This window comes from Rhipicephalus microplus, chromosome X (assembly GCF_043290135.1).
Source record: "Rhipicephalus microplus isolate Deutch F79 chromosome X, USDA_Rmic, whole genome shotgun sequence".
Classification (NCBI taxonomy): Eukaryota; Metazoa; Arthropoda; class Arachnida; order Ixodida; family Ixodidae; genus Rhipicephalus; species Rhipicephalus microplus.
Genome location: NC_134710.1, coordinates 56,914,195 through 56,927,649, shown reverse-complemented (window position 1 = coordinate 56,927,649; position 13,455 = coordinate 56,914,195). Strand labels below are relative to the sequence as shown.

The 13,455-nt window shown below is 46.9% G+C and overlaps 1 protein-coding gene across 6 annotated transcripts in view; it reads right to left on the bottom strand.

The window, feature by feature from the left end:
- The window catches only part of LOC119176070 (dual specificity calcium/calmodulin-dependent 3',5'-cyclic nucleotide phosphodiesterase 1A), a 637,362-nt gene that overhangs the window by 107,922 nt on the left and 515,985 nt on the right, over positions 1–13,455 (bottom strand). For all 6 annotated transcript variants that reach the window (XM_075876718.1, XM_075876721.1, XM_075876720.1 and 3 more), the window contains one exon: positions 12,228–12,308. In XM_075876718.1, coding sequence (XP_075732833.1) covers positions 12,228–12,308 — 81 coding nt within the window. The remainder of the gene's footprint in view (positions 1–12,227; positions 12,309–13,455) is intronic.

Here is a 13,455-nt window from a genome sequence, read left to right as displayed (position 1 = left end):
TCTCGACTGCTCTCGACACGTTATGGGCGACCGTACGGGAGAAAAAGCGAGGATTGCAAGCCTCACGGCCTGCCTTCTCGCTCTGGAAAGCGAGGCAGACGCTGCAAAAGCCACCAAGGAGAGGATAAAGCAGCGCAAGACCGAGCGTCACCACGTGATATTGCCGACGCGTTGTAGCTGCTTACGAGAGTAGAAAAGGAAATAACCATTAAAAGAGTTCATTACACCTTCTGCAGGATATGAAATTTGTTTTTACAAAGCGTTTTGGTGACAGAAAAATAAGCATTCGCTCTTTTTTTCCCACCACTAGAAAATTGCTGGCACCCACTGGTTTCGAGGCTACTCATTCGGAGCCGTAAAAAAGATCGACGAACGCCGTTTACGAAAAAGACCACTTCTGAAAAGGAGTTCGCTCTGTGCCGTGTGTCTGCTGTCAGGAACTCCTTTTCGGAAAAATACCGCTTACTTAAAAGACTTTTAAGTGCCCGTGTGACAGGGGTATTATTTTTAAAAGCGAAGCTTTTTTTTGGCTAACTTCGGCGACTTTGGCCTTATCTATCTATCTATCTATCTATCTATCTATCTATCTATCTATCTATCTATCTATCTATCTATCTATCTATCTATCTATCTATCTATCTATCTATCTATCTATCTATCTATCTATCTATCTATCTATCTATCTATCTATCTATCTATCTATCTATCTATCTATCTATCTATCTATCTATCTATCTATCTATCTATCTATCTATCTATCTATCTATCTATCTATCTATCTATCTATCTATCTATCTATCTGTCTGTCTATCTATCTAATTGATTGATTTGTGGGGTTTAACGTCCCCAAACCACTATTTGATTATGAGAGACGCCGTAGTGGAGGGCTCCGGAAATTTTGACCACCTGGGGTTCTTCGACGTGCACCCAAATCTGAGTACACGGGCCTACAACATTTCCGCCTCCATCGGACATGCATGTCATGTAGGTCATGACTACCTGCTACGCTCATAGTGCGCTCGCGGCCGTTTCGTTAGCTTTCACATATACCAAATTTGGCGTGAATGAATGATGAAGATATGACTGGTACGTATACATGATAATCGTGTCATGCATGTCACGTAAAACATAACTACATGCTACGCTCATAGTGCGCTCTAGGCCGTTTCGGTAGCTTCACATATACCAAATTTGGCGTTACGTGACGTCAATGGACCACAAAGACAAATTCCAGGCGCAACCATAATAATCATGACATGAAAGTCATGTACGGCATAATTTATGTCCACCTCTTAATGTTGTGCTGATTTAAAAGTGGCGTATCAGCACTTCTAATGCGTGCTTTGTATATCATCTATTCCCACTGTGCATGATATCTGCCATTGTTTTTTCGCTGAGCGGCGTTTTTCATTTTTCGTACCACCTCCATTTTCTCTTTCGTTCTATTTGGTCCCTTCCGCCAGCGCAGGATATATATAGCCAACCGATCTAAAAATGCCACGTCCCCCTCTTTCCTCCTGTTTCGTCATTTCTTCCCCCGTTCTTTCCTTCGAAGAGACCTAAATAGATGCAATCTAAATGAAAAGGCGAAATGATGTAATGCGATGGCCCTTCTGAATACGGGCAAGATCAGGAAAATTTCCGCGTATCAGAAACAAACAAACAAACAAAAAAGTAAAGTCCAGTGCCGACACCAATTCGCGTTATATCCCGTACATCAAGCGGATCTGAACAGATTGCCATATAAATGAAGCCGCTTCACCGTTTATATTTTTGTATGCGTTCGCATATATAATCTCTATTTACACGCAATACCACGTGCAACCGGACACTGTTACGGCATTATGCTATCCCAGTATTTAGTGCGACAGGCACCCTCTTTAAATAGCTGTATAGGGAACCACGCATGCCCGGACACAATAGCGTCACACATAAACGCGTTCTTGCCAAAGAGCCGCAGAATGCGTCTGTCACTGACGTAGGCCATTTGTGCGGAAATCAGTCGCGTGTAAATAGCTGCGTTACAAAACATCCCCAGTGACGACGAGGCTCGAATGGCATGGGAGAGTCGTGGTCGCTTCGTGTGCAGTTATCAACCGGCGAAGGATTGCCTATAGAACACGAAGGAATTCAAATGTAGACGAGCTGTGAACGGCGTAAAAATGATTACACCTTTCAGATTGGCTCTGTTTCGGGTATCCTAAAAGCACTGCCGGACCACATTTATTATTTGATAAATTGATTGATTGTTCATAGCGTAGAGTAATATATTGTGGTCATGTTGCTAGAGGAGCGCTTAGCCTGCCATACCTGAGTGGCAATCACTCCACCATTGCGTCTCTTTTCACTTAGTGAATGTTTCCCTGTGCGTCTCTCCTTAAGTCAGTCTCTGGCCGTAACATTGAAATAATGCGCGACCTTCTGGCGAAACATCCCCGCCCCTTTTGGACACTCAAACCTGCAGTGTTCAGTGGACTCGGGGGCGAATTTATTTGAGCAAATTTATTTAATTTTTTTTCAAGTTGTGCATGAGCCTCCTTCTTTAAGGACAAAAACGCTGGCAGGATCACAGCGTTCGAGTTCCTGCAAAAAGCCTGCACAGAAACATGCGCCATCTAAATTCTCGTATGAGACATTGACAAACTGCTCACGCTATAGGTGCTCCCGTATTCGACGACAAGCGTGAAATGTGAACTTGTTTGTTCGACGAGACAGAGCACATAAAAAGGGTCAAAGGAATATCGTCGCATGAAATGCGACCGCTATAAAAGCGGCCTTTCTCGCGGGATATTTCTGGTGGTTGTTGTTCAGAAGACGCGACTCATTCGAACGCGACGAGAACGGCGGCCTTTTACTCGTCATACACGTCTATATAAAAGCGAATGCTGACATAGGACCGAAGCGGACAAGCCATCTAAGGGCCTCTCTGATCCGCTTCGACAACAATATATACGATCGCCACCAATCCGTTTGCGCTGACGTGACACGAAACATGAACGACCCGCGAAGGTGAAAGAGAAAAAGGTGTACCGTGTCTCTGTCCGTAAAGTGATGGAGACCAGAGGGATGCACACGGCCACGTTTCGCTTTAACCATTCACTTTCGATCAAACATGAAAATGAAATACACTCAAAAAGGTACTGACAAAAATGTTACAACTCTAGTGGCTGCTTCGAATTCGACATCACTAATTAGGAGTACAAATCACAACCTAATTTCGCCGCTTGTTATAAACAGTAAAGTACGAATATGCTTTAGTTGGTGGCAGTTTGGGTCCGGAGTAGCACTTGACATTTGCTGGAGTCCTTGGGGCATAGCCGGGGGAGCGACTTGACACCAGAGACCGGAGCGTAGCCGATGTGGGTTCTGTCCAGACGGAGTCGGAGTGCGTCTTCCTTCCGCCCGAGCCAAGGTTGGACTGCTGCAAGCTCCAGGTCAGTTTCGTCGAAATATCACGGCCCTCTCCCGAGATTCCTTCGGGGGTCAATTGCCGGAGAGGAGCCTTTCTTTCTGCCGCACTGGTGCGCACAGTGTTTACAATGAACTGAGCCGGGCGGGACGGTGGGGACCGCGTTGGGGGCAACTTCGTGTCTTGTGCTGTACGATATGGGGGCCCGCTTGCGGAGACGGCTCCAAATTCGCACTGTCTGGCGACGTATTCACTGGGCACAAATTCACTTGGAGTTCAATTATTGTACTTTCTATAATATGAACACCCATGACATACCGTTACACCGTTTCGGAGGCTAAGCGATACATGGCGCGCGGACTGATCTCATCGAGCGATTTTCTTTGTTGGCATCGTTCTTGCCTCTTTATTGTTTTATTCTTTCTCGCTGCAATTTCCTCTGAAGGTCGTTTTTCTCCACACCATCCGCGGGAGTACCGAGAAATATATGCTTTTAGGGCGCGTTGAAAGCAGGACAAACAGGCATCGCCGTCACAACAGGCGATCACAAAGGCTGCGGCCAGGAAAGTGCGCCTGCCAACCTATGTTCGCAATGCCTCGCGGCTGAAGCGGGTGTGTTATTTCCCGGAATCGAAAGGTTATATTGTCACACGTCCTCCCCCCCCCCCCCCCCCGCGACAAAAAAAAAAAAGTCCCGCGCCCTCGAGTAGTTTGTTGGCTGCAGGCAGCCTTTCGAAATTCTGGTATACTCAATACTTTTTGACACCGCATGCGCTATACGTAAACGGTAATGTGACGTTGTCAAATGCACTTGCCTGATGGGTAGGTTGATACTTTATACTATGGGTATGTTGATACTTTATACTATAGCCGACACGTAGCTGCTTATTTGTGTGTGTGTCTTAATTTTTATTTTTTTGTTCTTTTACAAAGCCGACCGAGTTGACTCGCGTCAATTCATAGTGCTTTTGCGCTTTTGCACAAATAGTTTGTGCGAATGAGAAAGCAAGAAGAAAAAATTGCCCGCAGCTTCCCTCGGGGGAACACTGAGGAGGATGCGGACCATATAATTGGTTAACGGGGTGTTAAAGTGCGACTTACTTGGGTCGATGGCTAAATTGGTTAACGTGGTTGTGAAATGGGGTGTTAAATTGCGACTTACTTGGGTCGATGGCTAAATTGGTTAACGTGGTTGTAGGAGGGGGTGTTAAATGAGTGAACACGTACACACGTATGCGAAAGGGCGGCGCTGGTCGAAGGGACGTCGATCATTGTGTTTGTGGATTCGTTGGAATTCATTTCACCGCGACCTTGGACGTCGACGCGCCGTACAAACCAACCGACGAGCGGCAACTGAGCGAGCGAGCGCCGACCTTGAGTATATATACAGCACGACGGCGAATGCACTGTCAGCTGTTGAATGTTCTCGAAGCGCGACGCCACATGCGCGTCCACTGGAGAATCAGGAGAATTGTAGATGTCGAACGCGGTGTGTAGAGGAGGAAGGGTGCACAGATGGTGGAGGAGTGAAGCGCGCGCGGTGTGTAGAGGAGGAAGGGATGCACAGATGGTGGAAGAGTGGGCGACGGCGCGACGGCGCATGCGCGCGCGTCAGCTGTCGAATGTTCGAGAAGCGGTGTGGACGGCGCGGACGACGCGGACGGCGCACTACAAGGCGCGAGTATAAGATGCTCCGCATCTAAAAAAAAATCTAGAATCGGAGAAAGAACTTTGCGAGAGAAAATAAGCCTGGAAAGCAATGTATCGGCGGCATACTGCTCGGCCGGCCCGAGTTGTTGGGTGGGTGATAGCAGCGCCTTTCAATTCTGCCCGACAATGCGCGAAGGAACCATAGAGAGCGCTCGCGAAGGCGCCATGGGGCAATACGTACTGCGTATATATACGGAGTGATAAGAGCAACTGCGCACAAGGTGCTGTGTGGGATCGTAGGGAGAGAAAAAAAAAAGTAACGGACTCCATAGGAGCTCGTCATGCCCGACGATGCAGCGGAATTCTATGGTTTTTTACTACCCGACCCTTTCCTTTGCTTTTGCCGCTTTGGCGCTCGAATCTTATGAGAGTCACGCGCGACCGTTTCAACAGCACGCACGGAACCGGCCTCGGAAGGTTCGTAACACCGCGTGGCGAAGTGTTTACGAGAGTAGCGCTTTTAAAGCTGCTCACTCAGCCCGGGGCAGCCGCTATCGGCGAGCCCCGTTTCGCAACTTGGCTCGTTACCGTGCCGATGCTTTGTTCGGGACGGTCGTATTCGTAGCATTAATGTCTGCGCGTGGAATGTGTACGTTACCTCCGCACTCACGCCACCTGCGCGTTGCGCAGAGAACGCCGAAACACAGTGAGGAGCCAAGGCGATGACGTGTAAGCGTCGGCATACGGGCGGCTCGCTTCTCTTCGACAAGCGAGAGTGTAGTGTATGTGTGTCGCCTTTGCAGTGAGCAGAAGACTGCAGATAGCTCAGAAAAAGCGTGAGGTCAGCCGCCATTTCTTTCACACAGCAGTCTTCTGTCAACTGATGATATGTGGGGATTAACGTGCCAAAACCACCGTATGATTATAAGAGACGCCGTAGTGGAGGGCTTCGGAAATTTCGACCACCTGGGGTTCTTTACATGCATCCAAATCTGAGCACACCGGCTTACCGAATTTTCGCCTCCATCGAGAATGCAGACGCTGCAGCCGAGATTCGATCCCGAAACCTGCGGGTCAGCAGCCGAGTACATTAGCCACTAAGACCACCGCGGTGAAGGAGTCTTCTGACAACTAATTAATTAAGTTATGAATTATTTAACCAACTAGCTACCTATAAATATGTAACTAACTATAAATACCTAACTAGCTAACTAATTACCGTTGACGTAGAGTTCTTCGGTAAAGAAGCGTGCATAAATAGTGGGTGCCGAAAATTTGAAGAAACGACAATATTTCATACACGCACATAAGAGTCTATGGTGCTGACAGGCAAAAAAAAAAAATGATGCATAACTTTTAATACCTGACTGAAACATGTGAACGCGGCCTATGTATAGGAGATGCTAGGCCAGAGTTAGGACGTCCATGCGGACAGTGGTATAGCTTTGAGCAGCTGTTCGTTGAAAGAACTTCAATGTTTACCGCATCGTTAGCTCATAACCGATAATCAGTGCGTATACGAGAAGAGGAACGTGAGTAGTCTTTTTTTTATGATTCCGAGTTGACAGAACTAAGATACGCTCTTCCCGAGAATGCGGGTCACACTAAGCGATTGATAATTGTTGGGGTTTAGCATCCCAAAACCACCTTATGACTATTCAAGACACCAGAGTGGAGGGCTCCAAAATTTCGACCAGCTGGGGCTCTGCAACGTGCGCCTAATTACACGGGCCTCAAGCATTTTCGCTTCCATCGAGAGTGTGGCCGCCGTGGTCGGCATTTTCCATCCAGCAGCCCGCGGGTCAGCATTCGAGCACCATAATCCCTATACCACAGTGGTGGGTTCACACACTAAGCGTTGACCAAGATGTCGTGAATGAGACACGCGTTCGGGTGCAAACCTGCGCGTCGCCTCACTGTCAGGGATCCATTAGACACAGGGAGCCGAGGCTGGCTGTCAATGCGAGCAGATAGGGCGCTGAGCAAAGCTGTCAAGCTAGATGCCTTGTTTGAGGTCTGTTTAATTTATGCACAAGTTCACACCTCGTTCCCTCGTCTCCTTGAAGGAGCGATTTGTCATTATCACCTTTTTTTTCGGTGACGGACAAGGGAGGCACTCTACGTAGACAAAGAAGCAGAGCGCGGCATGAGTACGATGACGTCAGTGGCAAAAAGCGAAGATGAGGACGACGACGGCTAGTTGAAGGCGAACATGTCTGGAGAGCGATGCCGTGTATACAGTACTGTGCAAACTTATCGAGAATTCGGAGCTCACAGGCTGATCTTAACAATGGGTGGGTTACGACAATGGCACCCGTGCCAGCGTTCGTTTGTCTTCCTTTTGTGTGCGCCTTAGCTTGCGGCGAAATGCGTGCTTTGTACATATTTCATTCACTTGGGCCTACCGGGTACCTATAACCCCTACAAGACATAGTATGGTGGCTTATCAAACAAAAGGTGCTTTTTTCTCTCTATATATATTAGTCACCTTAATTCAGCGTTCAGCATGCAGCCGCAGAGCTCTCCCTGTTTTTGCTAGTGCCTGAACAGAGCTATGCGTAGCGGTGAAGTGAGCTGAATCTGGCGTATAGATGTCTCGAAAACCAGCAAGCGTTTCAATAAGTATTCTGCATGAGCCATACACCACCCCATAATCCTTGCCGTCCTAGGGTGCGACGAACTGAGATTCAATCGAAGTAGATTGGCGCGTCTTTAACGCGACCGATACCACGTACCTTATGCGATGTCATATTGCAACAAATGAATTCGAGTGTCTCTGCAAATCGTAGTCCATGTGAGTGCTCGTTGCTGAACTGCTATCCGTTTAAATTTTGAGAATCATCGTGAGGTGTTTACTGTCACAATACTTTTTTTGCCTTTTTTATTTGTTAGTAGGCACTTTTATTTCGATTGCAGCTGTTACCATCGGCGTCTTGACAGTTTATACAGACAGTAGGCAATTTACTATGAGTGGTTGCACAAGGGGGACGATATGAGTTAACATTTTGGAAATACGCACTTACTAATGTTTCAGCGTGCGAGAAAAGAGAGAAATAAAAAATAAACACTAACTCTCAATTAAGAAAAATAAAAACAAAAAGATCTACCTATATAGTAGGGGGATATGGCAGTTTCACAAGGATACACCTGTAATCTCGAATCTTAGTTCAGTACCGTCGTAGTTTAGTTTATGACGTGCCGGAGTCGACACGGGTCTTATCCGCCCTGGTGGCACGCACATTATCACCCATAGTTAACTACAATATCCTTGTCAGGAGATGTATACTGTTTAAGAGTACGGCTAACAGAAAAGCTGAAAGGCCTTATTTTAACCGGGACGCCTTATGTGTCCTGTGGCACTCGGAGTAAAAACAGATCGTATCTGTGAACCAAGATTGAAAGCAAATGTTTTCAGCTATCGAAGTGCTTTTAGCCCTGTGAGAACATCAAATTAAACAAAAATAAATGCAAGGAAGCAGGTAGAACGAATAGCGAACCGAGTAATTCAGCTTCACCTTTAAAATAAATATTCTGAAAATATATGCCTGGCTGCGGACAACTGAGTTTAAAGGAAAGAGAGAAAACTCTAACCGAAGTTTACTTTAAAAACTCTGAAGTTTCAGGACCTGATCGCAATTATCCTTGAGAAATGAGAAGGCCCGAGGTGTGCAGCGCTTATACGTTGTGAAATCTACAACGTACGATAAGCCATCGTGCAGGAAAAAAGAACTGCTCGCTACACCGATCCCAGCATGCATGACCTTTATATAACCAGCATTAAACCTAATAAATACAAGAGAAGGAAGACAGATTATATAGGTTAGTCTCGGTATGGCTGGAAACAGTTCCACAAGACCAAGGAGTGCGATTCAGTCAGTATACTTGAGGAGGATGTAGCGAATCACAGTTATGTAAATCCGCACTTTCTCAGACGACCGCGCTGTGTACCATTTATTTGTCTCCACAACGCCATTATCCGCTCCCGGCGCCTTCCTCCTGTACCGCCTTTTAAGTGCCATAAAGCGTACTCCCATTCGCATTCACCGCGCTAAGCCTTAACTTATTTCGTTCCTAATTATCCATTGTCTGCCTCAGCCCATTGAACGGCAGGTGTAGGAATGTTTTGATCTTATTTCTGCTCTCTATATAAGTAGTTCGCGATTGTACGGTTAAACGAGTTCCTGTACAAGGCGGGTTCATTGAAATTTCCTCTCGTTACCAACGGCATCGTTGAAAAAAATAACGACAAAAAATTTGATCGCAATTTATGGTGCCGTGTGCAGTAGGTGGATTATCCTAGATCAGAATAACGTGATGCAGTACTAACTCACTTTGGTTCGTGTTCGTTATTCAAGAGTGTGGTCCGAGCGGCGTTTCAGTATTACGCCTGAATGGGTCGTTCGGAGGGAAGAAGGGGGGCAAGTTCGGGCACAGCAAAAAGGAGCATAACCGATCGCGAAGAGGCCTTACATAATACTAGTTCCAATAAATTCCACACTTTTACAGCACAGAGCGTCGCGGCATTAAGCTGGTGTACGCAACCCACATATGTGCGAACCAACGCAAGTCGCAACTGGCGGCCTCCGTGAACATACTAGTCAGCTTATAGAATTTGGTTCCTGTTCAACGGTGTGTCTGCGCGCATTGATTACGAACTGCGTGGGACTATATCGAGGCAAATAAGCCCATGTCCGCTTATTTGCATAAGGATTCGACCCAGCGCCACCCGCATAATGAACGCGTTAGCGCAAGCCCGCGCGCATACTCGTACGCCGTTGCTCTTTCTACTGCACTTTTGTACCACTGCGGCGTCGGACGCGCTGCTCTAATTTTATGTACTCGACTCCCCCGCTCTTTTTCTTCTCGTCGTTCGAGCCATATTCAATTACGCCCATATCTGTCTGTGTACGCCTATGAGGAGGAGCGTGTCATTTATGTCAGGGAAACCTAATTTTTTCTCTCGGCAAATCTGCTCAAATTGGACCTTGTGAAGGAAGAAAAAGAAATACGTGTTTCCCCACATCCATAGTAGTACCTCGTCGAGAGAGGGACATAATCAATGACGTTCGCGTCGTTTCATCAGCGCCGTCCTGTGCGGAGTCTGTCGAATGCCGCCCAAAGAGAAACACAGCCACAGTGCTGTGTGAACACGGGTTCCAAAAGAAGGCGTCGCCGCGTCATTCGGGCGTGTCCCTCGTAATCTCCCGCAAGCCGGCGGCCGTGATAGAAGGCTATCGGCCTTCGGTCATCCATGGCTCAAACCTCCTGTGGCGCAAGCCTTTCTGAATCCAGCACGTTTGCACAAGCGCGCGAACGGAGCAGTGGCCGTAGAACAGAAGCGCAGACGCACGACAAGACTATGCAACCGCACCACAGAGTCGATCAGAGCCCGAAATACGATCGGGCTGCGAAATTAGGCTTCTTGCCTCTCTTACAGTTTCGTTTATTTTTGTTTTTTTCCGCTCTCTATCCTTACTTTTCATACAAAGCAACGTAGAGAAAATACCGAGCGGGCGACGAGTCGATAAACGCGATCATTTATTACCATCGCTGCCGGACGGCGCTGGTCCACTCTCTCACGCCGCTCCATTGTTTCAGAGAAAGGGCCTCCCCGTGGCATCCTCCTCCGCCTCTTCTTTACCCCCACGCAGCTTTTATGCCACCTTCGCGAGTGCATACGCGACGGTGACCGATGGCGCTTGCAGTCTTATACCGCAGATGAGAGAAAAGAAAAAAAAATACAATACGTCAGAAAACTAACTTTCAAGCGCTTGCTTTTATTAGAAACGTGCGGAAGCTCCAAGTTTTTGTTTCTGCGCGAACTAAGCCGACCCAGTGTGCCCGAGCCAACACTGTGGAGCTATTTTATTTGGACAGTTAAAGCTGGCAAAATGAGAATGACTGCACAAGAGACACGACTGTTTTCGCAGCAGCATATAGCTTTTTCTGTCGTGTGAATACATCGTGAAGTGGAAGAGATCGGTTTTCGAACGGCAACGCGGCTACTGCTGCATCTGTCGATTTTTTTTTATTGACGTGGTGTCGATTGTTTCGTACAGCTGTGAAACTCGCAAGACCGACTGCAAATAAAATTAATACGATTTTGTTTCAGAACATATATTCCTTTGTCCGTTATCTGTGTATTTCACGATGTTGTACACACCATGCAGTCACTTGCGCTGAACACGTGGTCCCCAGTACCGCTTGTCGTATCATACAGGATACACTCCTAGTGAACTTATTTACAAAAACTATATATAAAAAAAACGTCTTACTCTAGACTTGTTGCCAAGAGAGAATTTTAGCCAATCTGATGCTGGCAATGTCGTCAGCCAAGCCGGATGGCCGTAGGGAATGGGGACTTATGAACGAAAGGCTTTTGTGAATTCAACCGCTAATCTTGGAAGCAATGTCACAACCTTTTTCAAAAGCAAATGTGTTTCTAGAACACTATTTTATAATAAATATCTGGTTTAAACAAAAACATGAAACAAAACAAGGATGATGTTTTTTTGTGATTGTACTCGCTGAATTATAGGTTCGTTAACTTGCCGAGAGCGAACCTAAAAATGACGCACGTGGCACACAGGGCAACCTCAAATAAAAGATCATAGCTTACGACTGGCTTGTGGCTCATTATGTTGGGCTATGTCCAGCCATGTCGTTTCACTGAGCGCGTAGTAAAAGATGCGACCACACTCCAACATAATCAAAACCACACTCCAACATAACATCAACGTGGTTTACTGTGGGTCCCTGCACACCGCTTCACTACCCAAAGTTTTCATCCGCCCACAACTTCACACAAATCAATCTTGCGGCAGGGGTGTTTTGTATGGACAAAACGAATCGCAGTCAAAGGAGCGGGCTGTCGTGGTTCCTTTCATCGCTATGCAGAGACGAGAACAGAGGGAGATTGGCAAAGAAAGGCCGCGATAGCGTCTGTCTATTCGACAGGACGACACCAGCAATTAACGACACGGGAACGATTAACGACGACGAAGCCCGAGACCTGATTAGCGCGTTCTCCACGTTGGCCGCTGTGCAAGCGTGGCAGCCGTTTTGGCAAAAGGGCGCGACCTTGGCGTCACACGTAAGATGCGCGCGAAGACGGCCCTTGTTTACCTCGCCGTGAAAACCGTGGCCGAAATGGGAGCAGCGGACTTACTGGTGGGATCTCCAACGTCCTCCTCTTCGGCCTCTCCTTCGGGAGCATCTTTGGCAGGAGCCTCTGGAGGCGGATTGGCCACTGCGAACACAGAGAGGCAGAAGTGAATCAGCGCTTTATGTCCTCAACACCGTGCTGAGGGTGCTCCAGTCACACCGAAAAAGTTCGCTCTACTAAACACAAAACTTACACCAGGGACAGATTCAGATACTCTATAGAAGAGGGGGTTATGACTGTAACTTAGCACAAGGGCCCCATCACAGCATAAATACATTTTAATGTGAGCCCAGAGCTCACAGGTGTCCCAATAACGTGTTTTAATCATAAAAAGCGGTAAACAAAAACAAGGCTCCTACACTTCAGGTACAGGCACATTTTGCTGCGCAAGCATTTGTTAAGAATGAGGTTAAGTGGCTGGTACGTGCGGACATGGGTTGGAGGTACTGAAGAAGGGGGGTGGGGCAGACAAAGCTTTGTAGACAGAGCAACCCCACCCCTTTTCCCTCTGAATCCACCATTGACTTATCTACCGTTTCATACATTAGGTGCAACACTGTGGAAGCTATGCCAGAAGTTCTGTCCGCAAAATGTCTAGTTCCGCGCATCTCGCGCTTGGATTTTGTCGTTGTAAACATGTCCTGAGCTATTTATTGGCTCCGGTTGCACGCTAATTGCGGAGGTCCCGGTAGGATATAAAGGTAACCTAAGCGATACAGAACAACCTTGCGAAAACCGCACAAATAATGGGGTTTGTTTCCGACTCACCCAGCTTGCCATTCTAAACGATGTTCCCCTTTTTTTTACTATGGCGAAACGCATCTTCATTTATTACTCAGTCCAAAAACAAAACAAGAAAATCGTATTACGGGTGGGCCTAGGGTTGACACCTGTCCGACTTTAGACCAGCCTGGTCAGTTTCGTAGATCGCGGGCTGGTGGCTGGTTCGCATCTAAACATGGTCGCTATTCGCTGTTTTTTTTTATAATATCGCAATTATTTATTTTCTGGGGCGCTTTGTAAATTCCAGTTCAATAACCACAACAACAAATAAAAATCACAGCATATCCACACAGTGAATAATGATGAGTGGGGCGAAGTGCTAGAGGGTTATATATATAAATACTGTATATATTTATACAAGAAATTCTACAATTCGTAAGTGGTAGCGATACGTCGCTTCCGTTCCCCCTTCATTATAACGGCTTCATGGACGGTGAAGTGGTGGATC